Source organism: Aquila chrysaetos, chromosome 1, assembly GCF_900496995.4.
Source record: "Aquila chrysaetos chrysaetos chromosome 1, bAquChr1.4, whole genome shotgun sequence".
Lineage (NCBI taxonomy): Eukaryota > Metazoa > Chordata > Aves > Accipitriformes > Accipitridae > Aquila > Aquila chrysaetos.
Genome location: NC_044004.1, coordinates 37147518 through 37173395, shown reverse-complemented (window position 1 = coordinate 37173395; position 25878 = coordinate 37147518). Strand labels below are relative to the sequence as shown.

General features: G+C 41.6%; 2 protein-coding genes and 1 long non-coding RNA gene across 10 annotated transcripts in view; 1 reads left to right on the top strand and 2 right to left on the bottom strand.

Annotated features, from left to right (window-relative positions):
* Positions 1 to 2061: 2061 nt before the first annotated feature.
* Positions 2062 to 2765, bottom strand: LOC115342993. Its single transcript, XR_003923970.1, has 2 exons — positions 2652 to 2765; positions 2062 to 2421 (listed from the first exon to the last, which is right to left on the bottom strand). It is a non-coding gene; the product is annotated as an uncharacterized LOC115342993 (long non-coding RNA).
* An 814-nt stretch (positions 2766 to 3579) lies between these two features.
* Positions 3580 to 8624, top strand: ING2 (inhibitor of growth family member 2). 3 transcript variants are annotated; one of them, XM_030018282.2, is made up of 2 exons: positions 3580 to 3769; positions 7353 to 8624. In XM_030018282.2, exons 1-2 carry the CDS (start codon positions 3580 to 3582, stop codon positions 8021 to 8023), a joined length of 861 nt encoding a protein of 286 aa, XP_029874142.1. In that variant the 3' UTR covers positions 8024 to 8624. The 3 variants fall into 3 exon arrangements, with proteins under 3 accessions (XP_029874142.1, XP_029874162.1, XP_029874152.1); XM_030018302.2 differs by lacking the exon at positions 3580 to 3769 and adding an exon at positions 3939 to 4306; XM_030018292.1 differs by lacking the exon at positions 3580 to 3769 and adding an exon at positions 4639 to 4818.
* The window catches only part of RWDD4 (RWD domain containing 4), a 50294-nt gene continuing 29797 nt past the window's right edge, over positions 5382 to 25878 (bottom strand). For 2 of the 6 annotated variants that reach the window (XR_005933150.1, XR_003923967.2), the window contains 7 exons: positions 24881 to 25065; positions 22135 to 22281; positions 21919 to 21956; positions 21093 to 21299; positions 19257 to 19350; positions 15765 to 15889; positions 10633 to 13425 (listed from right to left, as the gene is read on the bottom strand). The gene's annotated coding sequence lies outside the window, so the exon portion shown is untranslated. Of the gene's footprint in view, positions 5507 to 10632; positions 13426 to 14921; positions 15890 to 19256; positions 19351 to 21092; positions 21300 to 21918; positions 21957 to 22134; positions 22282 to 24880; positions 25066 to 25878 lie in introns of those variants that run through there. The other 4 variants (XR_005933154.1, XR_005933152.1, XR_005933151.1 and 1 more) reach the window with 4 other exon arrangements.

Here is a 25878-nt window from a genome sequence, read left to right as displayed (position 1 = left end):
TTTTGCTTTATTTTTCTGCTCCGTAGGGGAAATCTCTGTTTCTCAGCTTTATTTCTTCATGAGGTGGCAGAACAATACAGCTATTCAAATTTGCTATAAGCAGAAACACAACCCCTCAAAACAGCCAACATCTTTCTAAAGAATATAGTATCACTTACATTAATCCAGGTCCTTTTGCACTGGTATACAGGTAGTGGGTTTTGCCTGTACAGTAAGTGTTATCTGTTAATATTATATGAAAGAATTCAATTGATGAGGCTTCAGTCATTCAGAAGTGACAGCAATGAACACCATACAATAAAGCGTCAGTGGTTTACTGCTGATGGAAGTGAAAGTAACTAGGTTATTTTGACTTTCTAAAGCTATTGTGCAAAAATGAGACATGTAGCATAAAATGATCTGAGGCTTAGCTTCATTAATCTGAGCTGTTGCAATACATAAAAAAGAGGCGGCTGGTTTTACTGGTGTTACGTATTTTAAGATGAAGGTGTCCTCTTAAGAACATGAACACATTGAGTTGCAGACTTCCTGGTTTTTTTGGCCAGAGTGCCATCAGCGTAATAAAGAATGTTTTGAAAGTACTGCCTACAACTTTGTTTTCATTCATTTTTATGAACTTGCCAACGCATTGATGACTCGGGCAAAGCCGTCCATCTACAACTACAATGACTCAACATCTTAGATGTAGCCATCTGAAAATCACTGTCATGTAGGATACCAGCTTAGCAGCTGCACGAGTTGGAAGTTATGAATGTGTTTAAATACTTTCATGAGCTGGGGTCTTAAGAAAATACTACTTGCAGACTGCCATCACGTGAGATGCTGGTCTGCGGGGTGGTCAGATGACGTCAGTGAAGTTCAACACACTAATTTTGTTGTAGGACTAGCCATGGAGCCATCTGGCACAGATCACATATTCACAGAATTGTAGAAAAAAACACAGGCTGGAAGGGATCCTCTGGAGGCCACCAAAGCAGAGCCAGCTTCAAAGACAGATCAGGTTGTGCCAGGCCTCATCCAGTTAGGCTCCAAAAATATCCAAGGATGAAGACTATATAACCTGTGCTGCTGCTTAACTACTACTCTAGATCATGCCATCCTGAAATGTTATCTACAGGGTTAGTATGGGTACTCTTTTAGTGCTGGCCACTCACCTACAGGTAGGAATGTCAGACAGAAGGGGCTTTGGAATTTTTTTTTTTTTTTTTTTCATTTTACCCTTGAATTCAATCGTCTCTGATGCTGTTTTTTCTAAGTTTGCCAGATGATGTATTTTTTCCCACTTTTTTTCAGGTTCCTGAAATACAAATGCAACATACTGCAAAACATACAGGTCTCCTCAGGATGTTTCAAGACTCACACAAGATTTTTTTTTTTTCCTGATGCTTACCCATTATTATTCATGTAGTAAAGATCAGAAAAATGTCTGAAAGAGACGTGGGGATGAAATCTCAACCTTTTAGTAATTCTGTTTGCTTTATCATTCTCCCAGTAGGAAAAAGTACATAGCTAAAAAGTATATTTCTAGTTTTGCTTCCTATTATATTTGCTGTGGCCAACATTTGACACAAATTCTGCAACAGCCTTGGGAAAGACAGGATAGTCTGTCAAAATTGGGAGATTTGTTGGCAGGCGAGTGGGTTTTAAAAGGCTAAACTTCTTTGACGCCTTATTTAAAATTCTCTGAAACGATTCCTCAGGATAAAATGTCACCCAGCTTCCCTAAGTAATAGTTTATCACAAATCATTTTGCTGCTCTTTAAAGCTAAATCAGGTAGCTCTTGTTATGGGCGAGAACAGTCTAAACTGCTGCTTCTTGCAGTTGGAGAATATGAATTAATTAGATGCCTCACTCCATCAACTGCTACAGTGAGAAAAGCTTGACTATGGAGCACACTCTCACGTACCAGACATAAACTTGCCTTCCCTGCACACAGCCCGTCACTATGCTATTGGTACAAACCTCACCTCATGATGAAAACTGCTCTTTAGAAATAAATTGTTGGAGATATAGCTCACAAGACTATTTGGGAGAGAAATACGCAAGCCATCTGCAAACAATTTAATGTGTATATACATTTTATTGCAATAAAACTTGCTTGCATTCTCCTCCTGTCAGACACAATGCCTTTGGAAAGGTGCGTTTTGAGAGACTTAGTGCCATCAGTGCCGACAGATTATTTTGTATGCCAAAATATTGCAAGAAAATGAGGATGGTGCAAAGGGTGAGGCTTCAGCATGAAACGTAAAACTTCTGCACTTTTCTGCTTGCTCAAATATCTTTTGTATTACTTCCTGAAAACGTGGGAAGGTTCAGGGTCAGGACTGAAAATACAGTGCAGGACAGGACGGCCTATACCGGGAAGAAGTGTAATCCGTGACAGCCGCAACACGTCCTCGAGATAAACTCCTCGACGTCTCCTGGGACAAGAAAACATTTTGGGAAGAGCGAATAAACGGGGGGGGGGAGGCCTGACCGAAGAAGGGCGTTAATCAGTGCTAACAAACACAGCCCACGAGAGCAGGAGGAGGCACGCCTGAGGGACCCTCGCGGTCTTCAGAGCCAGCTCGCAGCGCCGCTCCCCGCCCCGCTAACGACTCTGCAGCGGCAGAAGCTGACTGAAAGCTGCAGGTAAAACGGGACTACTCACACCTGGCGGTCATGTCCGCTCTCTTCACCTTCACCTTCACCTCACACAGGTGCAACGGGGCCGCGCCCGCAGCGGGGGACACACGCCGGCCCCGGCCGCCCCTCGGGGAAGGCGGCGAGCGCCGTGGCGAGGGGGCGCCGCCGGCTGCTCGGTGGGCCTGGGCGCGGAGATGGCGGGCTCAGGCACCGCGGCGGTGCCCGAGGGACGAACGCGCCCGGCCGTTGGGGGAGTCCCCGCCCCGCGCGCGGCGCCTCAGCACCCCCCGCAACGGCCGCCCGCCCCCGCCCACACACGGGCGCCGCCGGGGCACCGGGAAGGGAGGGGAGGGGAGGGGCGGGGCGAGCCGCTCGGTCGCAGCCGCCTCGTTGCGCGCCGCCGTCGGGCTGCGGGGCGCGAGTAGCCCCCCGCGGCGGCCGCTTCCGTCAGGCGGCGACCCCGCGCCGCGCCCCCTCCGCAGGGGTCACCGCTGCGCCCGGGCGCGGAAAGAGGGAAGGCGTGCGCCTTTAAGGGAGGCTCCGCCTCCGCGCTGGCTCCCGCCCCTTGCCGCGCGCCAGGCCAGTAGGAGCGGGCGAGAGGGGAAGGCGGGAGAATGCGAACCCCTCGCAGCGCCGCTAGCCGCGCCTTATAAGGGCAGGGCCTCGCGCATGCGCGCAGCCCGGCGGCCAGGGGCGGGGGCTCCGAGTGGGTTTTGCTTCGGCGGCGGCACCGCGGCGGGAAGGGGCGCGGGACCCCGTGGAGGGACGGCCCGGCCCGGCCCTAGCCCGGCCCGGCGAGGCGCTCGCCCCTCACCGCCCCCCGCGGCGCCTCGGCGCGGCCCGCGCAAGCTCGGCCCCCGGCGGGCAGAGGGGCGGCGGTCGGCGGCAGGAGGGAGCGGAGCGGGGCCGCCGCGGGGACCCCGCGCCCGGTGCGGGCGGCGCGGCGGCGGCGGATGTGCTGCTGGCGCGGGGGGATGATGCTGGCGGGGCCGCAGCTGGTAGCGGGGCCGGCGGCGCCGGGCGGGGAGCGGGCCCGGCTGCTCTCGCTCTACGTGCAGGACTACCTGGAGTGCGTGGAGTCGCTGCCGCTGGACATTCAGCGCAACGCCTCGCTGCTGCGGGAGATGGACACGCAGTGCCAAGGTGGGCGCCGCCGCGGGACGCGGCCTCCGCCACAGGGCACCGGGCGGGGGGGGGGGGGGGAGGGAGGGAGGCAGGGACGGACGGACGGACGGGGCGGGGGGGGGAAGGAGGGCGGCCGCCCGCCGCACATGCGCCCGGCGCGGAGGGGCCGGAGCCGGGGCGGGCCCGGTGGGGGGGAAGGGGGGTGGGGGGAGTGGGCCCCCTACCGGGGCCTGCGCGGGGCCGAGTCCGCGGCGGTGCCGGGGCGCCGCGCTCCGCGTCTGCCGGGGCGGGCGGCGGCCGGTCCTTCCCGGGGGAGGGCGCCCCGCGGCGGCGGCCCCGCCCCGGGGGCGGTGGGAGCCGGCGGTTCCTCGCTGCCCGGAGCTAGGCCCCGGCTCCCCGCGGGGGCTCGCCCCGCTCCCCCCCCCCCGCTGGCTGAACCGTCGGCCGTGCTGCTGGAGGCGGGGGCACGGGAATCGGGTTTACGGCTCCCTCTGCCCCGTCGCCGTGCGGGGGTGGGGGTGCCGCGTCCTGGCGGAGCCGTGCCCCCGTCCCACGGTAAATCGGTGCTCTCCGGCCCGGGGCGATGAGGGCCGGCGGGGGGGCTCCATAAAGTGTTAGCTGCGTTCCCTCGGGTCACGGAGAGGGTCCGTCGAGCGGGAAGTTACCCTGAACTTCAGCCAAAGAGACGGCTTCTTCCGAAATGCGGGTTAAATACCGGTTACATCCGTGCCACCTCGCACTCTTGGGCTACGCGGCTGCGGTATCTTTTACTTCCAATTACTGCCCTACCGCCTAATCGTGAGACGGGACCTGCTCCTGAAGAGCGTTATTGCTTGAAGTATGCCGCAGAGGCCGAGTGGCGTGGACCCACGGCAGTGGTCCCGTGGGTAGGAACTAGAGCCGTATCTCCCTCCCCTCCTAAAGGGAGGCTTTCTTCGGTATGGGTGGGAGGGGACAGTTAAGGCCTTTCAGACGTTAAACGGGCCACCTCAGAAGACGGCTATTGTAAAAGGATTCTTTCAATTATCTTTCTAATTACCCAGGAAGATACATAAGAACAGGCTTTGGTAAGTTTTCTGGGCTTTTAAAGTCTAAAGGGCATAGACTTGTCTGCAGCATTTTGAATTCTTAGTCGAGGCTGGACTGCCTAGCAGGCTCTTTACCTGATCTGTGCTGACTAGCCAACGCTCCACATCTGTCTTGAATAGATTAAATCTTCTATTTAGGCTGTATCTCCTATAAGTATTCTTCCAGCCACTAATACAGTTCTGGGCCAAAGCAGAAGTTTGTTGCTAGTTTTACCACTGTTTTAAAAAACAACAACAAAAAAACCCCCAACCCTAAAAAATGGATACAAATATTTTAGGCCCAAGTCTGAAGATGTAAAAGCAGTGCTATATAATTTCAGCTAATTTAAAGGTAGTGATAGTTCATGCAGGAGGGACAAAGCCACTGCTGTGCTTGGAAAACTGAAATCCTTTTAGCTTTTATTAGCTACACCAAACTTAATCAGATTATCTGTAATAAACACTTGGCCCTGGATTGTGTTGTGTTGGGTTTTGTGTGGATTTTTTTTTTTTTTTTTTTTAACAGGGGTTTCAGAGCTATTTAGTTGGACGAATGGATGCCTTCTCTCACCTTAGGGACCAACAAGGAGTTTGGTGAACTTGCATCTCTGTCAGTCCAAAAGTTATTTCCTCTTTTTAATGGATGGTGATCCATTTAAAGTGTTCAGCATATTTTCACAGGCTGCATCTAGGGAATAATCAATGTAGGGTGAATGTTGTTCTTTGTCACAATGTGAAAAAGCAAACAGTTATTGCTTGTGGGTTCTTCTGGGGAGGGCATTCTCAAGATGGGAAATCTGTGTAACTGTACCTACATTCTCCCCACGTCCCCCTAAAAAAAGGCTGGGTGGAAGATAATGTGATTGCAGAATATTGTACTCTGGTTATGCCTTTCTAGTTCAACAGCATACAAAGGACCTTACTCCGTGCTTTTCGGGAACAGAGAGTAAGATTTCCACCCCCCACCCCCCCGTCAGGGCAACACGCAAACTATGCAGTTGAAGGTGCACGGAAACAAAGCTTGTGTAGCATTCTTGGTAGCTGGAATGGTAGTATTGAGAAAAAATAGGTTAAGTGATTTACTGGACAGGCAGAGTAGTGATTTTTATCTTCCCCTAGTAAAAGTCTGGAATAGAACAAAATGCTGTTGGCTCCTGTTGTCATACAGGTTTCAGAATTTATAGTAAAAAGCGGCCATTCATGCTTAAGGAACTGTTTCAAGATGTCAACAGGAAAAAAAATCACCGTGAACAATGTTGAGATAATATCTATGCCTTCCATTTAGCACAAGCTTGAATCCTTTCACAACTGTACAATGCAGACAAATTTAAAAATGAAAGCCAGTTTGTGAAACACAGGTCTTTAGTAAGAGATAGATTGTACTGCACATCTTCTTGCTTTAGAAGTAAATAGTTTAGTATCATTCATAAATTCCCTGGCCTGTTCAAATAAAATCCTTAAGTTGTTTCTGAAGGAACCAGTACTGTATCTAACACTGCATCAGGTTTCACTGTCAGTTCTACTAATCTACTTCCTTCCACATTAGCAATTTCTCTCTCTTTTATGTATAGATCTAGTGTAACTTTTGGTCTGGAAAATATTATTTTGAAATCCAGCAATACAGAACAATAGAGTACAGACTAAGACTGGCTTGTAAGGCCAGAGATTTGTTAATCTCATATTTGGGTTCATTAAACTTGCTTCGAAGAACTAAATTTTATGAAAGATTCACAGCAACTCATCCAGTTATTTTGCATGACTTGCAAGAAGAAAAGCTTAGAAGTCAAACTGTGAGCCACTCATTACTAGTTGCTTAAAAATATCCTGTGATGCACTAAACAGTAGATCACCTATTCTGAAAAGTTCAGCCTTGATTTAAAATGCAACTTTTGCTGTAATTTGTTTTGGTAATAGGAAAAGCATTTTGAGTGGTTTAAGTTGATTTAAATCCTCATTGTAAATTTGATATTGTGTAGCTTCAGTTGTCATACTCTTTTTATAACTATGTCTACCTGAAAGTGTAATACCAAACCTTTAGATGAATAAGAAGGGGAAGGCAGAGGACCTGGATATCCTGATTTCAGAGTGTTATATATCATGATATATAATGATTATATGAATTCTAAGTTTCTTCCTGTGATACAATAAGCTATTGCTTTGGTTAGTAGACTAGGGTTTTGGAACTACCGGTAAGGACTCTTAACAGAAATTCCTGCTTTTTCAGATGAAGGCAGGATCTGGACTATCCATACTCCAGCAGTTGTGGTCCCCTTTCTCGGGTTATCCCTTCTTTTTCCAATGCCTAAATAAGCTTCCTTTTTCTTAGAACTTGAGAATTTTTTTCTTGCAACAGATTGTGATCTTAAACATTGATTTGATGACCACGTGCAACATGAATGAAATATCTGATCTAGCCCACTAGGGAATACTATAATTAAAATTTGTACTGTTTCTCATCAGTTAGAAATACATTTCTATATTTTCTTGAGCATGTTCCATCTTGTGTAATTATTCTTATTATCTTTATTTTATAGAAGCGCTAAAAGAAATAGATGATGTCTATGAAAAATACAAGTCTGAAAATGATCCTGTTCAGAAGAAACGCTTGCAGCAGCATCTTCAGCGTGCATTAATCAACAGCCAAGAACTTGGAGATGAAAAAATTCAAATAGTTACTCAGATGCTAGAACTGGTAGAGAATAGAGCCCGGCAAATGGAAACACACTCTCAGTGTTTTCAAGATCTGTCTGAGAACGAAAAGCCTCTAGAAAAGGCGAAGATGGAGTCCTGCCAGCCAGAGAGATCTTCACGTAGACCTCGTCGCCAGCGAACCAGCGAAAGCCGTGATCTGTGCCATATAGCAAATGGTATTGATGACTGCGATGATCAGCCACCTAAAGAAAAAAGATCTAAATCTTCCAAGAAGAAAAAACGCTCCAAAGCCAAACAAGAGAGAGAGGTTTCACCTGTAGAATTTGCAATTGATCCCAATGAACCAACTTACTGCTTATGCAACCAAGTGTCTTACGGTGAAATGATAGGATGTGATAATGAACAGTGTCCTATCGAGTGGTTCCACTTTTCGTGTGTTGGACTCACCTACAAACCAAAGGGGAAATGGTATTGCCCCAAGTGCAGAGGAGACAATGAGAAAACGATGGACAAATGTACTGACAAATCAAAAAAGGATAGAAGATCGAGGTAGTGAAAGCAATTCATGTTTTAAAGAGTTGCTCCTTTTATATTAAAATGTTTAATTTCCAGAGAACGCTGTTTTAGGAAATGCATAAGACTATGCAATAATTTTTAATCTATAATATTAATGGAGTATTAAAAGCTGTTATACCTTCTGTGATCTTTAACTTTCTGCACTGAATAACCAAATAATTGAAACAGGGTGGCTTCAGACTTTCACAGAAGACATTACAACATATGGCGCTTGGTTTCAATTTAACCCCATTAGTATTTTAAAGAACCTTGTGAATCTTGAAATAATGGTGGTGGGAAAGATACTGAAGAACTTCTCATGTTATGGGAAAGGCATTGAAAGGCCTCACGTAACTGCTAGAATCTTAACAACTGAATTTGTTCTTTATCCCAGGTCTTAAGTTTTCAGTTTTTGTGTTAACATCACACATTTGGAATTAGGGGTTTTGAATTCAGCTGTAACTGTAAAAGTCTTCCGAGCTAAAAGCAGACCTCTTCAGTGACTTTCATATGACCAGTATGTTATTTCAAGGAAGAAAATACTACTAACTTAATTTTTTTTTTTTTGTCAATATTAAACTCTTGTCTTTGTGACTTTACACTTGGGAGTCAATTTTTGGATATGATAGAATTATGGTGTATACACGGTTTGGGATATTCTTAGTACATTTGGGTTCTGTTGAGCATCCTCATGTGGTCATTATTGTTTAAGATGGTCTCTAATGCCAAAACTATTTCCTTGATTGTTCATGTTTTGTCACTGCCTATATAAGCCTTGAAGTGGTAGAAGGGATCCCTTGAGAAGAGGGGATACTGACATCTCAGGGAACAGAAATTGCAGATGTGATGAAATCTTCATCATAGTCGATCTCTAGAGAGCTGAAACATGACTGGTGGTCTCTGGGATGTAAACTTTGGTTTTCCTGAAGTGGTATTTGTGTATGTGTGTGGCCACACCTGGGTTTAGGCACAGCACCACAGTTCTTGGACTTGGGCAACTATCTAAAAAGCCTGAAGGCAAAAGCTTTCAATAAAAGTTTTGATAGATAATAAAAAACAAAACATAAGCATGACTGGCACAGAGCCAGGAGACAAATCCTAGCAGGTTTCTGACAGGCTGTGTAACAGTGTTGTCTTGAAGTATGCCGGTAGTGTCTAAACACTACTTGGGTGGTTGTTAAAAGTGAACTTCCTCACCCCTATGCCATAGAGGAGCTAGAAAAAAGATGAAAATAGCTGTTTGTGCTCCTTTGCAATGGGAGATGCTAGTAGAGAAGCGAGTGGTGTACCAAAGGTTGCACCTAGGGTTCCTGCTCAACAGTGTTCTTCTTGAGACTGCCTGTGCCTTGGTGGGCTTGGCAAGGCAGACAGAGCAGCCCTGCAGGGCTGGGTGTGGGGTTTATCTCTAGGTGGGCTGCAGGCACTTCAGAAGTCCCCGTAGGTCTCTGCTCTTTGCCGCTAAGATCTCCCTTGACTGCACAGAGGTAGAAGCGACACCATCTCTGGCCAAGCCTGACTGAAAAGCAGTTGTGCTGAGTTGGGAGCAGCCCAGAAGGCAGATGAGCAAAAGCAAGCCACCATGGATGAATGCCAACAAAACTCCCTCCTGCATCTCCACTAGAGGGCTGTGACGGCCGGGGCTGGATGCATGGCACTTGGCATAAAGAAAGCCTCAGTGCTGTTGGGCCAGATGGCATGAATCAATGCACAGGACTCTGAATATTACAAGCTATGTAAAATACCGAGCCTGTTTCCACAGTTATGATCTGATTCCTTAACAGGATTTAGCATTTGCAAGTAATACTAGTTAACATATGGCAGGGGAGTCTAAAGCCAGTGTTTTGAATTTTTGCCCTAAAATTGTAGGTTTATTAAGTAGACTAGCTCCACTGGGGAGAACTGTACCACAGTAAGCAAACAGCTCTTGCAGGAAGCTACTGTAAGGGCTTTGACCATCAGCAGGGTAGGAGATAAGGTAAACCTTACCCAAGGCCCTGTCTTGCTTTCCAGGCTTAGTGGCTTATCTGCGGTTGCAAGTATAGGCTTCTTGAGGGGGCTGGATCATGGCTACTGATGGAGAATGATCAGGCAGCTGTTGGAGACAAGTGTTCTAAGTCATCCTCTGTGCATTTTACTCCTTTTTCTATTTTTTACGGCTTAATGTTTTTTAAATTTCCTTCTTGGGAAGAGTGGTTGGAAGCCTTGGGCTGGGGATTGTATCGATGTCTACTGTCTACCTAAAATGGTGATGCTCCCGAGTATTAAAAAAACCCCATCACTTAAGTAAACACTGAAGTTGCAGAACAAAGTACAAGTGAAATTGTAACTATTAACATTACTAATTTATCTTTAAAATTATTGCTTGAAATCCTACAGGCTAAATCAGGAATACTTTTTTCCAAGGCAGAGGAGAAAGCTGGGAGCCTTATATAATTGTTAATCTGGAATAATTGCTAAAGTAGGAAGTGTATGCTGTGGTGTTACAGAAAGAAAATTTTAGATTCTGAAAGTGGTTCAGATAAATATGTCTAATGCAGGGATGCTTTCTTTTATGGTAATGGCCCTTCTAGTAGGGAACGTGAATTCTCAAGGTTTCCAGTGAAGATATTGCTGGGGAAACGGCACTTGCTTGCCTAATACATGAAATTGCTCAAATGCAGAAATAACTCAGTTAATAAGCAGATTAGCAGTGTGCCTTAAATATACATGGGTGCATCTAAAATTAGCTCTTAAACACTCTGGCTAATTTGTTGTTAAAACATACATGAGAAAAGATCTGATGTTATCTGGCATTTAGCATTTCACCACCTTTTTTAACCAAACCCACATTTTGTGGTTTTGCATCTGTTTTCATGGAAGATCAATGGTAATTGCTGAAGACGCACATAAGATGCTAGTATGAAATCAGAAAGGTAAGTAGAGAACTCCTACGTTGCTTCTTAATGTTGAGTTCCTTTTCTTAAAGGGATGAACCTCACTAGCGAAGTGAAAATTAAAAGTAAACACTGTTAAACCAGTTCATCTTCAAGATATGTATTGACTGTCATGAAGTAAGTCTAGCTTTTTGCAAAAAAAAAAAAAAAAAAAATATCTGGGCAACAAACACTTTGGAAGTTGATAGACGTGTATATAACACACAGGAAGCTGCTTCCTCTTTGTGCAAATTAATGCTACATCCTAATTCAGCGTAGGTTACATTTTGTTTTCTTGAAGGTTACAAAAATATGGTGCACTTCCAGGTTCTTGCTTTTTGCCTTTCAGTTTTGAAGTAATGCAAGTTCATCAGCTGCAAAAGGTCCCCGTGAACTATTTAAAAGGAATGGTATCAGAGCAAGAGTATTTCTTGATCATTGTCCCATGGACCAGTTTGATTAATCTTGACAAAAAAATAATTTAATGAAACCAAACTTTAAAGCAAAACAAAAAATACACCTAATAGAAAGATTGCTGTTTGGAAAGCAAAAATAGCAATTTAATAATATTTGCTGTCTATATTATAAGGCCATCTTGCTATCTCTAGCAGTTACTGCTTTTTTAGGGGGTTCTGGAATTCTGGCACGTCTGGAATAGTACACAAGAGTAATACAGGCTTCCTCCAGTTGCTGTGTATTACTTTATTCTGCTGTGTAAGCTGCCTGAATCCAAATACAGTTAATTACCAGCCATGATAGGTACAAATTCTTTTAAGTGTAGTCTTCTGCATGCTGTTGTATGTTCACACCTGTTGATTGCTAAAAAGCACAACAATACCTCTGTACTTAAACTAGTTTTTACTACATTTCCCTGCCGAGCATTAACTGATCTACACATCCAGAAATGGTAATGTGGTACCAACAAGTCCTGAAACTGGTAGGGCGGTAAGTGAAATGCCCCATTCTTCCTTGAATTTATCTAAGGATTTTCCATTTTGGATGTTCTTTTAGAGCTGAAGTGGGCCTTTGTAAAGATGGCTTTTCCTAACTTTGAAAACTTTTTCTTAATTTAAAAGCTTCTAACTTCAGCTTGAAGGAAACTACTACAGTTTGTCTGAATTCATACTTAAAAACGAGCAGTCTGGCACTTCTGTGGCTTGTACCATTTCTGACTGCAACAGATCTGATTCTTAAAGTCTTATTCTGGGTTTCTATTCTTTCAACTCAATTGGGCTGAACTGCACCCTGTTTGGTCTCCCCTAAAACCCAACCAGTCTATTGGGACAAAACTGCAGTGATTGCCACATCAGCAAGTTAAGGGCTTAGAGTTCTTTCTCCCTCTTGTCTGCATACATATTTCTTTTACTAAGAGGTCTCAACTCCAGTAGCTCTGCAATTCTTTGACATTGTCACCTCAGACTGAAACAATACCACAGGTTTCATATAAGAGCCCAGCTTGCTTTAAATGCTGCAATCTAATCTAGACCTTTTTTTTTTTTCATACATACCTGAATCTAACAGAGCAATGATAAAAGCCCCTGCAAATCATGAAGATACTTTATCACGCAAGGTAGTATGTCTGAAGTTCTTCTGTGGTATATTTCAAAGCTAATACTATATTGGTAGCTATTGCTTGCTGAAGCCTGCTTTAAACTCAAATGACAGATGTATGAGTCCTGAAAGGCAGTCTGTCTACTCAGTGAGTCTCGGCAAAGAAAGGTATTGTGGGCAAAGAAAAAGCAACTTGTTTATGCTATAGCTTAGAAGTAGCATATCTTCCCTCTGTCAGGACTGGCTAGGCAACCCTGGCTGGTCTCTGCAGAGGAGACTTGAGGCAAGCCAAGTATAGTTTGACCTGTGGAATGCCACAGACCAAATAAATTAACTGAGATATATGTTGGGAAGATCTGCACTAGACCAGTCAGATGAAGTTAGGAAAGCAGTAGCGCTTACTCTTTTGTGAGTTTCCTATAGAAGCCTAACTCAAGAAAGGTTGAAATCCTTGAATGGAGATGTGCATCCCCCTGCAATTCAGAGTAAAGCATCTGTTCTTGAAGATACTCGCTTCTTATCTTACTCGCCTCACCTGTCAAAAGTTCTTTTGAACTACTTTAAGCAGTTTCCTCGACCATTATGGCTTTCTGAATCCTATTCGCAGTGCACAGCTTTTATTGGGCACAGTGAACAATTACGTCTCTGAATAGCTGTCTTTAAGAGATCCAAGATGCTACTTGTGTCTTTAATCATCAGACAGTCTAGTTTTCTTCAGGTTCTTCCTGGCTGCTAGTGGATACTTCTCCAAAGAAGTCTTTTTTCAGTGGATTGGATGGTTGGTTTTGCATCTGATCCTATCAAGATGAGCAGGGGTGTTACTCAAACCCACAAGAATTGTTTTTCTGTCCAGTGCTAGTTAGGTAAGACATTTTGCTGTCAGTGGTAAAACCAGATGTTACTGTGCAACTGTTCAAGTCCCACAGACTTACATATCCTAGAAGGAAAAAATATTTCTTTTTACTATTATCATGCCTCTTTTGTAATACATGCCATGAAAGAGTTGAAAAAGTTTTAAATCCTCTGTTTTGTGCCAATTTTCTGATTACCCTGCAGTCTTTGGAACAGCTCGAGGATTATGGATTTCCACTACATCTGGCCAGTAAACAGTTCTATTTAGTTAAAATTCTGGCATTTTTTTCATTAAATGAAGCTGTCATTTGCCTTTGAATCCAAGTCTCTTCTTAAGATAAAGCTCATACTGCATCTGAACCCTTTCTAATTTTTGGTTGGGGTAGAGTAAGAGTTCTAAAAGCTTATTTTGACAAATTCTGCATTTTTTTCCACCTATTTCTGCATTCTTTTGGTTAACCTGGTAGGGCAAGCTCAGTTTTAAGTCAGCCAGCAATGTTTTAACTGCAAGTATTAGACTGGACTGCATCTCTGTTCTGCTGCAACTGTGTTCTCGCAGAACATTACTGACTATAGCATGGCCAATTTTGTACTTCAGAGATGCACTTCACGCATTGCATGCTGCTTTTTTTCTTAAGTATACATCAAGGAAGTTATAAATAGCATACACACAGATTCAAACTGTAATTACTTCTCCTGTTCCAAAGGCCTGTTTTCCAGTGTAGGGATTAGCGCTTAGTGGGCACATAGAAAATAAAACCCTCCCCAAAGTTTTGCTCTGCATATTTATGGAGTACCTCCACTGAAAACGGTAGAACTGGTGAATGAATTTCACTACAGTGATTAGCTGCGCACATTAAGACTAGTAGAAAGTTACAGTTTATAGTTGGAGGAGTAGGGGGAGGGAGAAACTTGGGTACTTCTGTGGTTGAATGTAGCGTGATTTAAGAAGCCTAAAAGGAAACTTTCATCTCCTGCTGAGAAACAGAATAAAATAAAAAGAATTCTAGAACCTTTGAGAATAACTTTTCAGTAGAGAAATTAGGATAAAATCCTGTCCCAATTTAAATATAATTCTGTTGAGCAGGGTTCTACCCAGCATACAGATTTCCAGCTTCCTTTGACTAAAGCCTAAAAAAAGATTAAAGCTCCATAGCAACTGCTATCTTAACTTCTGACAGCCATAGTATAAATTACATCTTGGAAAAACCTAATACTGAAAGTTTTATTTAGGTCACCAGTCAGGCTGGGAAATGGTAGGCTTATAGATACCACCCCAAACTTCATTTTGCCCCTGCATGGTATCAGTGAGGCAGCAATTTTTGCAGGAGGCAAACTGGATGCTATATAATTACATGCAGTATGAATTAAAAAATCTGACAAGTTTTAGGTGTGTAAATTTGTTTCATACTTTTGGGGAAAAGACTGCAATATACTTGAAATTGTAACCTTCCAGTGAGGAATACAGGAAGGTTCATCTGGGAGACAGCAGCCCAGACAGGTACAATGTGAGGTTACCACGGTAGCTGCATTTGCTGGCAGTGGAGGAACACTATTGGTTTGGGGGTTTGTTTTTTGGGTTTGTTTTTTGTTTTTTTTTTTTTTTTAATGGAGAGGGGAGGGAGCTGGCCAGAGGTGGTGCAATTAATTCATTTGCCCACAGGTGCCCCAGCATTCATACTTGTGCCATGGAAGCTATATGTCCCTTTTGGGCTTGTATGGAGATACTGCTTTCTTGCTGTTTGAGGTCAACAATGAACAGATTATTATTTTGAGTAGTGGAAATGAATATAAAAGGACATTAAAAGTCTAGAGTAAAGGGAACCTCTGGTAAACAACAACAACAAAACTCCCCAAATTTCTGCTATTCACATGAAGATTATCTGGTACTGTTATTTCCTTAGTTTCGCTTCCTTGTTCTTTGACTATTTTTGACCCTGTCCTCTCTGGACTGTGTGCTTTTCAGACCTTGAAGAATGCCTTTAATTGTTGTCTGAGGAACACTTTATCGGAGCCATTAAAATAGCCTGGTGCGTGAGACAGGGAGAGATTGGTGACTGGGATCATGGATTCTGCTCCGCAGTGCAGGGACAAAAAGGGGGGCTGCATGCTCCCTAGTCTGTCAGCTGCTGCTGGGCAGACACAGAATTATTCTGAGGCTCCTTTTGACCTCATCAGATAGCAAAATTTCAGTCTTCAGTATCCCATTTAAAAGGAGGAAAGCACCCATCATTTCTCAGATAAAAATAAACCCACAATAGCATCAAAACCATACTAGAGTTGCAGCCCACTGTATACTTATGTTATTGCTACTTAGAAATTTTGCCTTGTAAATGTTTAATACTAACATGCCATCTAGTACTGGAGAAGGATGAGAAACAGAATTGTAGAAGCATTACCAGCATACTAATCAGTTTTACAGACCTGCAAGTAGGACTGCTTTTGCCCTTTCCTCCAGCAGCTGGAGTTTGCTAATCACAGTATGATGTACGCTTTCATAACCTGGAATAATGGTATGTTGGTGTTCAAATGGATCCCAAACTTCTATCCTGTGAACACATAACAAAAACATACTCAAATACATACAGACAGTAAATTCTAGAAGAAAAAACCTAAATATGTTTTTTCCCCAAAGGTGTAATAACAAACAATTTTATTGTCAATTGAACAAAGTGAGCTGTGTAAGTTAACCAGTAGCACTGGGACGTGGGTTGCAAGATAATTGCTCTACTAAATGGCTTTTGGGAGAGTTTTTAAGAAGCTTAAAAATGGTTGATGGCTTGGATTTCTGAGTATCAGTCAGATCATTGGAATTTCTGCATCGGTGAAGAACTCTTCATGTTAATTTCATAAAGCTTGGAAATGTTGAATAATAATTGAAATCATACAGAAACAGACCATTGAGCATTTTCTAAGTAAAAATACATACTTTGTTGGCTATGATTTTCAGTGCAGTAATCTGTAATCTAATGATCATATACACCAGAGTGGCAAATTCATCTATGTTATGATTAGATTTTATTTAGCAATAGAAGGTAAGAATAATTTTAAGTCTTTCCCCTCTTACACTACTGAAATATTAGTAGTAAACTGCGAAGGTACTTCTGAATGATTTTATGTAAAGAACGTTGCAATAAAATTTGTGATTATTTTACCAGAGCTATTCTAAACTCGACTTCAGAAGACATACCTCCCCATTCCCAAAGCACTGCCAGATCAGGTAAGTTAACAGAGTATGTATTCATTCTTACGCCTGTGCAGCAGTTGGCCCTGCTTGCTGTGGGGAGTGTACTTAATGCGTTAGCTGATGAAGCTTTACAAGCCACAAGGCTTGTCTTCCTGTAAACATGCTATGCGCTTTTGAAACCTGCTTGAGGATAAAATATAATGCTTCCTTGGAAAGTGACATTTTAAGTATTTAAATTTTTCATTAGAGAAATCCCGAATGTTTTGTCACACGCTTGTGGCTGTTGCCACGGAGACAGAATTGGTTTGGGGGAAGCAGGTCAGACATAAGTCTCGTATTTAATAAAATTTTATTTTGCTAACACCTCTCTCTCGTATTTAATGACTTGTCATCTGTACTTGCTGGCATGAGGTACAACAGCAGAGAAGAAAGCACCCACAGATTTCAAAGGCTTTACTTTGTGGAGTATACCAGAGTAACTGAACTGCAGCTTCGGTAACTGCCAACTGTAAAGGGCTGTTAAAAGAATTAAATGGACTAAGAAGAAATTTAAAACTTTTCTTAATAATTGAAATCATGCGAGTCCCTCACAGGAGGAACGTCCTGGCTGTAACCAGAAACATTCCTGCATCTATTCTATCTCTGGATGAAGGATTTAAAAAAAAAATAAATTAAATCCTGATATTTTGGAATACAGCCTCTAGGCAGAAGTTTATTCAAAAATCACAGTAGGAAAAAGTTGTTATTAAATTAAGATCATGTTAGTATGCTTGCCAGAAAAACAGATCATTTGATAAGGCTTATTCTTGAGCCTTATGGCCAAAGTAAATCTGCATATCGAGATACATAAAAATGTGCCCAGATTATAGTCCTAGTTTTCCTTCTCACTAAAGTAAGCACAGCTTCTAAATGGAATTATCTGATTAATATAAAAATGACACACTTCCATTCAATTCTTTATAGTTGAAGCTAAGTTTTTAGGCTGACTCTGCTTCCAAACAGCTTTTATTTTCCCACTGATACAAACTGATATTATTTTCTAACAGCTTGTGCCTTTCCTCTCTGCCCATTTCTCCAAAGGTGTTGTGCAAACATGCTCTTCAGCAGATGCTTCATCTCCTATTCAACAGCCTGAATAACTGATAAGACCGAGGTGCAATTTTAAATCATGGCCTTGGCAAAATATGGAGTCTGCACAAAGGAGGTTCTGTCTCTGTCCAAAAGCTAGCTCTATTCAAATAATAAAAAAAGCCATGAACACATAATGATCTTGAAACTGTATATTTTTGCCTCACATAGCAAAAGTGAGGAGAGCCTCTCAGTATAAACTCCTGAACTAAAGCCAGTCATGCAAATACTGACTAATTTGATGGCACTAACCTCATTCCTCTAAGATACTGCTTATGTTTTCAGCAAAACACCCAAGTTTCTACTGAAGGCTTAAGTGCATCAACAGAAAGCATCTAACTAGGGTATCTTAGCTGAAGTCTTCTAACTTAAGGCTCTAAAACATGGCTAGCCTTCTGCTGGGTCAGGGTTCTTAACACTCCATGGGAAGTAACTGAAGCAATAACTGTGGTATTGCTATTTATGCCATGCTTTTGAACCACGTAGGAAGATACAATATTTAATGGAGTGTTAGGAGTTTCAGTTGAAGATGGTGCTCATATAAAAAAGTCCATTAAAATAGACTGTATAATAGCTTTGGCATAGTTTTATTTCAGTGTATCATTTCAAGCAGATCTCTCTTTAAACCTTACATAAAACCCATTAGAGATCACCATGCATGCTGTTATACTTGGAAAGATCATGAAACAGCACAACTGTAGAGGCTGACTGGACTTCCAATAGCTCTAAAATGGCATGCATAGCTTCTCTCAGTTGTCTCTCATTATTACTGTGCAAGCCTTAAAAACACTAAGTTTCTTCTAAGTCTTAATATGAATATAGACACTGGAATCCTGTCACCTTCTGCTGGAATCTCACTGGGTAGTTGGGAATGGCTGGCTGCCTTTCTCACTAAATTTTCCCAAGATCCCTTTATTTTGTTTGATGCTTGGGCTTCTAAATTGTACCTTCTTAAGCCCAGAGTCTCCCTGTGTTGTTTGTGTTGCTGTGATTAGATTTTTACACCAGAGTGCAATTATCATCTACTTCAGCTGGGAAAAGAGGGGGCCATTCACAAATAGCCATACTTAAAACCTGAGTCCCATACAAAGAGAGCACTGCTTAATAAAGATGACACACAACAAAGCCTAATTTCAAACAAAACATGCAACTCTTTAGTAATGACTGCCCAATGTTCATGCTCATTTCCAGTTTAGAAGATCAGAACATGTAAGCAGAAACGAATTCATTTGTCACTCTAAACCATTGGTTATCTGTCATTTGTCTCATTTCTTAAGGTAGCAAAAACCTCGCAAGATGACCAATCATAGTTTTATCATACTTAGTGAAAGGATGCAAGTGAGTGGAAGAAAATGATGTAAGAGTCATTTTGTTTGAAAAGATAACTCAAAGTAATTTTTACAAACATAATAAATCCTTGACTTATCAGCAGAAACACAGAATCTATTAGCTTATTCTTTGCATTTCATGAAGTTACTTTATCAGCATTAGCCTGCTTCCTCATTTTTCCTTTCTGAGCAAGTGATTCAGTACAGGAACTTGATGGTTGTGGAGTGTACCATTCATGTAATAACAAGAGAGGAACATATTCAGGAGTTTACCCATTTTCCATCATGACTCCAAACCCAATTCTACTGGCATCATCTTTAATTGTCAAGCAGTACACATCTGGCTCATTTTTCAATAATTTTTAACCTAAAATTTAGAAAAATAGTGATTTTAAGTACCTGTCAGATAAACACCTCTACTATTAATTTGATATTAGTCTTAAGGAATAGCACTTTAATGATTATTTAATATAGTACAATAATCATTGACAATAAAACACCACCAGTGTTTGAAGAGAGTACGATCAACATGTCACTAATTTTGCACCATTGCAAAAAACCCAAATCTGATTAATAAATAGGAATGCTGTTTTAAGACATGTTAAGTAATTATATGCTCTTCAGTTTTGGAAACCACACTTAAGGGTGGAGGGAGTTCAAATAAGTGACAAGATAGAGAAGAGGTGTAGAAGACAATGACTTCTAATGAAAAATAGAACAAAGGCTAGAAACAAGAGGACTGAAGTCAGTAGTCCTCAGTAATGTGAAAGTTTGCTTCTGAAAGGGACAATCTGTCTAAGTGAAAAGGACGATAATTAATGTCCTTCAGATGGAGTACTGAACGTTTAAATAAGACACTAGGGAGAAAACAAAACAAAAAAGAACTGCCCAACCATAATGACAGTGAAGCACTGGAATATATTACTTTGGAAAGTAAAGATCTCCAGTGATGAAGATGCTACAAGACAGGCTAGACAGTCATGTCAGCATTGGTTTAATTATAACTGATCCTGCCCTTGGGCAGGGGAAATGGATTGGATCAGCAGTTCTTGAGGTGTGGGAAGGCACTGACATATCCTTGGAGGCCCAGACAAAGCTCCAGGAGAATTTAATCTGATTATTTCTCCTTCTTCCAACCTTTTCCCCTGAAAGTTCTCTCTGAAAATAATTTGAAGAATGTAGTTATTTTCTCTCAGCCAGCAGGACAGGAGGGGAGCAGAGCCACCAGATCCACCCTACCTAAGAGCACATTTTGAGCACCGCCAGCGGCCAGCTGGGTGGACACTTGTTGCATGTTCCTTGCATTCCCCTGGCAAAAGTGAGCTGAATGGTGTCAAAGGTTATGCTGCCACAGCGGCACAAAGTCCATGGGGAGGGCTGACCCTTCTCTTCCCAGCAAAATCCAGATCCACAATTGAGGAACATTAAAAGGCATAGGATGTGAGGAATGGTGCAATTTCCCAGGGGCATCAAGACTAGGATCAGGGAGAGGAAGCTTCTAATGATACCTGGCAATTCAGGTGATGGCTGCAGAACACAACTACCCAGGGACAAGATTCTAGCTGTTGCACAGAAGTACCACCTATTTGCTGGAGTGAAAATAGGGATGTTTGTATATATGAAGGGCCTATTCTATTACAGTAGAAAGATAGGCCCAATAATAATAAGTTTCAGTACTGTTGAAATGAATGACCTCCTAAATGGATTTCCAGCTCTGCTTTCTACTTGCTGCATGTGTAGTTAATTAATAACAAAATAATGATATTCTCCACACTCACAGAAATCTGATGGATGTTCAGGTATTTTAAGCAGCAAACCTGGATACTATGCTTTGGTTTCTACCTATTCAAGAAACAGTGGGATAATATTTCACAGTATTTTCTTTGATGAGTGTTAATTTTTGGTGGAAGGGACTGGCAAAATGAGTACATGAATTTTTAGCAACTAGAGAATATATTCAGTAAGTAATCCTTACTGTGCTGATCATTTCTGAGTAGTTTCATGCAGATATTCACCATCCAAAGTCTTGGTTATTTTTATAAATACCACATCTAGCAGTCACTTTTCAACACTAAAAGTGACTTTAAGCTTACAAAAAATAATACCTACTGCTCTGGTTTCTAAGTTCCATAGTATGATACAGTCAATTTTCTCTTCTTCAGTGTAGCTGGGAAGTACCAGATAGTGGCCCATGTAGGTCAAGGCAGTAGTGTATAGAAAGAGGACGGATGTGCTGGTTTCAAGAAGACGGAGATGGCACAGGGCTTGCAAACTGCACTCAGAGAGATGGTGTGCATGTTATGAGCACACTGTGACCTAGGGAGGAGGAGATCATCTGGCAAGTCACTCAGAAGCTCAAGAACTTTTCTTTTTTATCTCATTTATATCTAATTTAAAATATGTACCCTTTTCTCAATCTTAGCATATTTATTTATATAAGTAGTTAAGTGGCATTGGTGTTGGTCAATGAACCTTAGAACCAAATGGACCTCTAGGCATAAGTCCTTTCATATGCACATATAAATTATTGTATATGTACACATATGCACTTGCAATAACTTCTCCAGCTGATCTGTCTGTTGACCCAATGCAGTGATGACTGAGAAAATCAAGGTAAATCATGTCAAATGAACACAGGGCTGAGACTATCTACAGTAAGTCAGATGGGAAACTGTTCATAGTAAAGCCAAACACAGCCTACCAGTGATAATTTATATATGCAGATGACAGTAAATAGCAAAGATTATTAATAAACTTTGCAAACTTGTGAAAAAAGGAATTCTGGTTACAACACAATGAAACTGTAAAATTCTTATTACAATTTAAAATTTGATCTTTAGGAAGAAAAATTATAGAATTTCTGAATAGAAAATTAATCATCAGTTTAAATTAAGCAATCAAAAGGTGGACTTAGTTATGACCCCAGAACACTTACCTACTCGAGACCTTCCTGATACCAGATCATAATGGTAACTATGGAGTGAAAACAAGATAGAAATAAGTGACATAAAAAAAGGAATACAAAGTAGAACAAAATAGCTTCTCAGCATTCTAACAGTTGTTACATAACATACCCATCAGTAAGCTGAACAATATTTTGAGATTTGAGAGAAACTGTATAAACATGATACATTAGGATGTTGTTTCTCACCTTTTCATCTCCACTAAGCAAGTACTGATCAATGGCATTATGTTTTTCACTAGTAAGTTCCTTTTTTTCCATTTCTTGTTTTACTTTCTTCTCCAGTCTCCTTTCCTGTCTTAATTTCCTTGCACCTTTCCCATGGGGTCCAAAGTTCTGAAAAAATATTAAATATTGATATTTGTCACCTGATACAACCTTTTGATTACATTCACTGAAGCAAAATTCCTCAGAAGGAAGGATGCACAATTTACCTAATAGGTGATCACTACAATTTTAAAGGCTTCTGGAAAATCTGCTTCCTTCTCATATTTTGTATATTGTGAGCAGGTGGTAATAGACTGCACCTTAAATAACTACTGTGAACAGCAATGGTAGATTCAAGATAAATTCCTTGCATCAGAAGTCAAAATAGGCTGTCTGCAACTCCAGACTTTAAGAGGTGAATGGAAAGTAGTGAGGAAAACTGTCAGTACGCTTACCTTCCATTCACCCAGGACTGCCTTGCCAGTGGACAAAACTTACGGGTTACAGATGGAAAAAAGATTGGAAACCAGTGGTTTAGACTGATGTCTAGAGAGATGGTAATGCTACTTAAATAGTATTTAAGTGAGCATAGTCCCAGTTCTTTCTTCCCACTTCTCAGGCAGCTAGGATCACTAACGCTGGCAGTTGAAGGAATATAATAATTGTACATCATCAGTCTGGTCTTCATCTTTTTGATCTCCCTGCTTCAAGACAAGGATGCTCTGGCTTTAAGGAAGGTTACAGTGACCTCATTTATTTATTCCAATAATTCATATTTCAGTGCAAATCCATGGCCTGGACAACCAATGTTTCAGCCGCAGGCCTGCAGTGCTACAGAAGTTAAAGCTGTCACCTGTCGCTCCCTTGCTCATTCTCCTTTTGGGTGAAGTCTCCTGGCACAGGTCCCTGGCGGCCTTTGACAGAAGATGACCTGCCAGAATAGGTTGCTCAGGAGTTTTCTTTGTATTCCAGCTCAGCCAACCCTTTACAAACCCAGTCTCTAAATTCCCAATGACAAAAAGGTCCCTGGCAAAACATCAGGATTCTTTGCTATCACATGAACCATGTTCTGGGAACAGCACCAAAAGATCTTATCCAAACATTTCTCACAGACCTCACAAATGCTAGAGAAAACCAACTCAGTCCAACAGGCACAGGGAAGAACGAGTTGCATCTTTCTGCTCCAGTGAGGTCTTTATTACTGTTAGAGGGTTTTATCCCCAGAAAGTGATTTCTTTTGTCTTCCTCCATTTCTGGAAAAGGGAACCTTAGCTCACGGTTTAGGTCCCACAGCAGCTTTGAAACTAAGAAGTACAGCTGACCTCGACCAGATTTAAAGTTTCCACTCAGGTACATAATATAGTATAAAGAATTGCTTATTTTCAGATTTTAACTTTATTTAGAGACACTTCCATGAGTATCTGGTGGATTTCAGGAGAATGCCCTTTATGCTAATGACTATTGTGATTCAAGAACATAAAAAAAGTTAAGACGGTTGACTGAACAATCATTCCATTTAAAAGTATTTAGCAGTTAGTTGTATGGTGCATGAACATATGATTTGTTCTATATATAAAACTTTGTGGATGATGCAGTCAGCGCCAGAGACAAACTCCTACCTATTCTCAGAGAGGCCAAGCAGTAGCCCTCCCTCAAGAATCCTGTACTCTTTACTTTGGCAAGGAACGATGTAATGACCTGACTGTTTCTTCACATACTTCTTTTTTAAAAGGTCATAAGTTAACAGCATCTAGCAAAAATACAAAAAATCCCCACCTTGCCTGCCTTGTGTAATTAATTATCTAAGGAAATGCCTTGTTTAATTAGGTTTTACAGAAATGTAAAAAAAATCCATAAGCATGTACACCCCCACAAACTTACTTTTTGAATAAATTTGCATTTAGTACCTGAAAAATTAGTGTCAGAGAATCCGGAAGAGAGGCAAATCCCTTGTCTGTAAAGACAAAGAGTTTTGTATCCCTCACCAGGACAATTTCAATGCTTTCTACAAGTCTCTTTTCCATTCTAACAGCATGGCATTTTGATTTTACTATGTGCCACACTGTAATCACTCCAGCACTGAGATTCCTGCACACCACATATTTCCAAGATAAAAAAAAACCCCCAAACACTCACCAGTCTATGATTCTGCCTACAGAGTTGTCCCTGTTATGTTTTAAAGTTTGAAGTGGCTTGGTTTATGAATCTTCTGAACACTCCCATGACAGTGATCTCCAATTCCCCCACACAAGATACGTATGTATCCAGTTGCAACATCGGGCTGAAATCCTGGCCTCACTGAAACCAGTGGGAATCAGGAGTTCACTTTTGGAGTTCTGATCTTTCATCATTACAAAAAACTACTTTTCTTCATTTTTTTGCTATAATTTGGCTGAGACACATTCTAAAAAATTCTCCACATCAAGGCATTGCAAGGATGAGTCCTTTGGCTCTTTACGTTCAACTTGTTTTTAACTGGAAGATTCCAGCAGTGCTCAGCATTGTGTTCATTTATGTTAATTCTGAATCCAGCCCTTTCCAATGTGTAAACTACTTCAGAAACAGGCAAGGCAATTCAGGCACAAATTACAGAAATTAGTATATTTTGTCTGTTCTTTTTGGCAGGACCACCTTTTAAGGTTTCAGTCATGTTTTCAAATGCAACACTGTGCCTGTCATGTTGTCTTGTCTGCTACCTGCCCTAATCTGAAAGAAAGAAAGAAAATACCTGGGTATTTTCAACTTGACTGGGACAATTCTGCATAGCCACAATGTCTCAAATTCCATTTGTGTTTTTTCGCTTGTTTGTAGCAACAGTCAAAAACTGGTCATTGATCTTTGCAGCCAAGTTCCACATTTGAAGGTAGATCTCTTCACCACAAAAGGCTAAACAAACAAGTTCAGGATGAACACCTGTATATTTAAGGTTAAATTGGGAAAAAAAAAAGCATTTGTATAAAGGAATAGAATATTCTGCAATTAACACGTGTGTCTCTGGTTGTTCTACTGGGACTATCTTGTGAGGTTGCTTGAATGGTCTACTTGAATTTTGCTGTCCACCTTTGTGGTAAGTACACAAAGGCCAGGTACACAAACATCTGTACTGGTGATCATTTCACTTTCAATGTAAAATACAGGGTGCTGACCACTATGTATAAAGCCTGATGTGATCTGGCTTACAGAGAATGTAGAAATTAGCAAAATTTTCTCTCTGCAACTGTCTTACCACAACTGTGTTCAGAAGGAATGTTTCCAGCTATCTTTTCCTAAGCTAAGCTGTACAGGATTTAAGGACTTGGACATTTTTTAGTATAAGCCATTGTTTGATTTTAATGCCATCAAATATATGTTGGATCTCGTATTACTTACAAGAAGATATAAAATACATATTCAATTATAGATCTTTGATAATAGTATTCAGTTTACTGATAAAGTATTGAGATAGCAACAGAAGCTTGAATACAGCACTGGAAATCATATCTTTGGTTTCGAGAATGTGGAGATTTTTAGGATTAGAGAGTACATTTCAGTGATAAGGAGCAATGATAACCTTTGGAACTTAATTTAAATTCTCTTATAGTTCCACAAAATTTGCATGAAATTTGGTTCAGATCTCTTGTATTCTCACAAGAATGAATATACTTGTTCACCACTTAAGCTCATCTCCTTTGTCACATGATTTGTTTCAGAGCACTCAGATCACTTGATATTCATTATTTTAACCAC

What these genes read in the sequence shown, in the direction of transcription:
- ING2 (XM_030018282.2), top strand. Translation starts at nt 3,580, where the DNA reads ATGTGCTGCTGGCGCGGGGGGATGATGCTGGCGGGGCCGCAGCTGGTA. An exon ending in GATGGACACGCAGTGCCAAG is followed by an intron (nt 3,770 to 7,352) that starts GTGGGCGCCGCC and finishes TTTATTTTATAG; the next exon opens with AAGCGCTAAAAGAAATAGAT.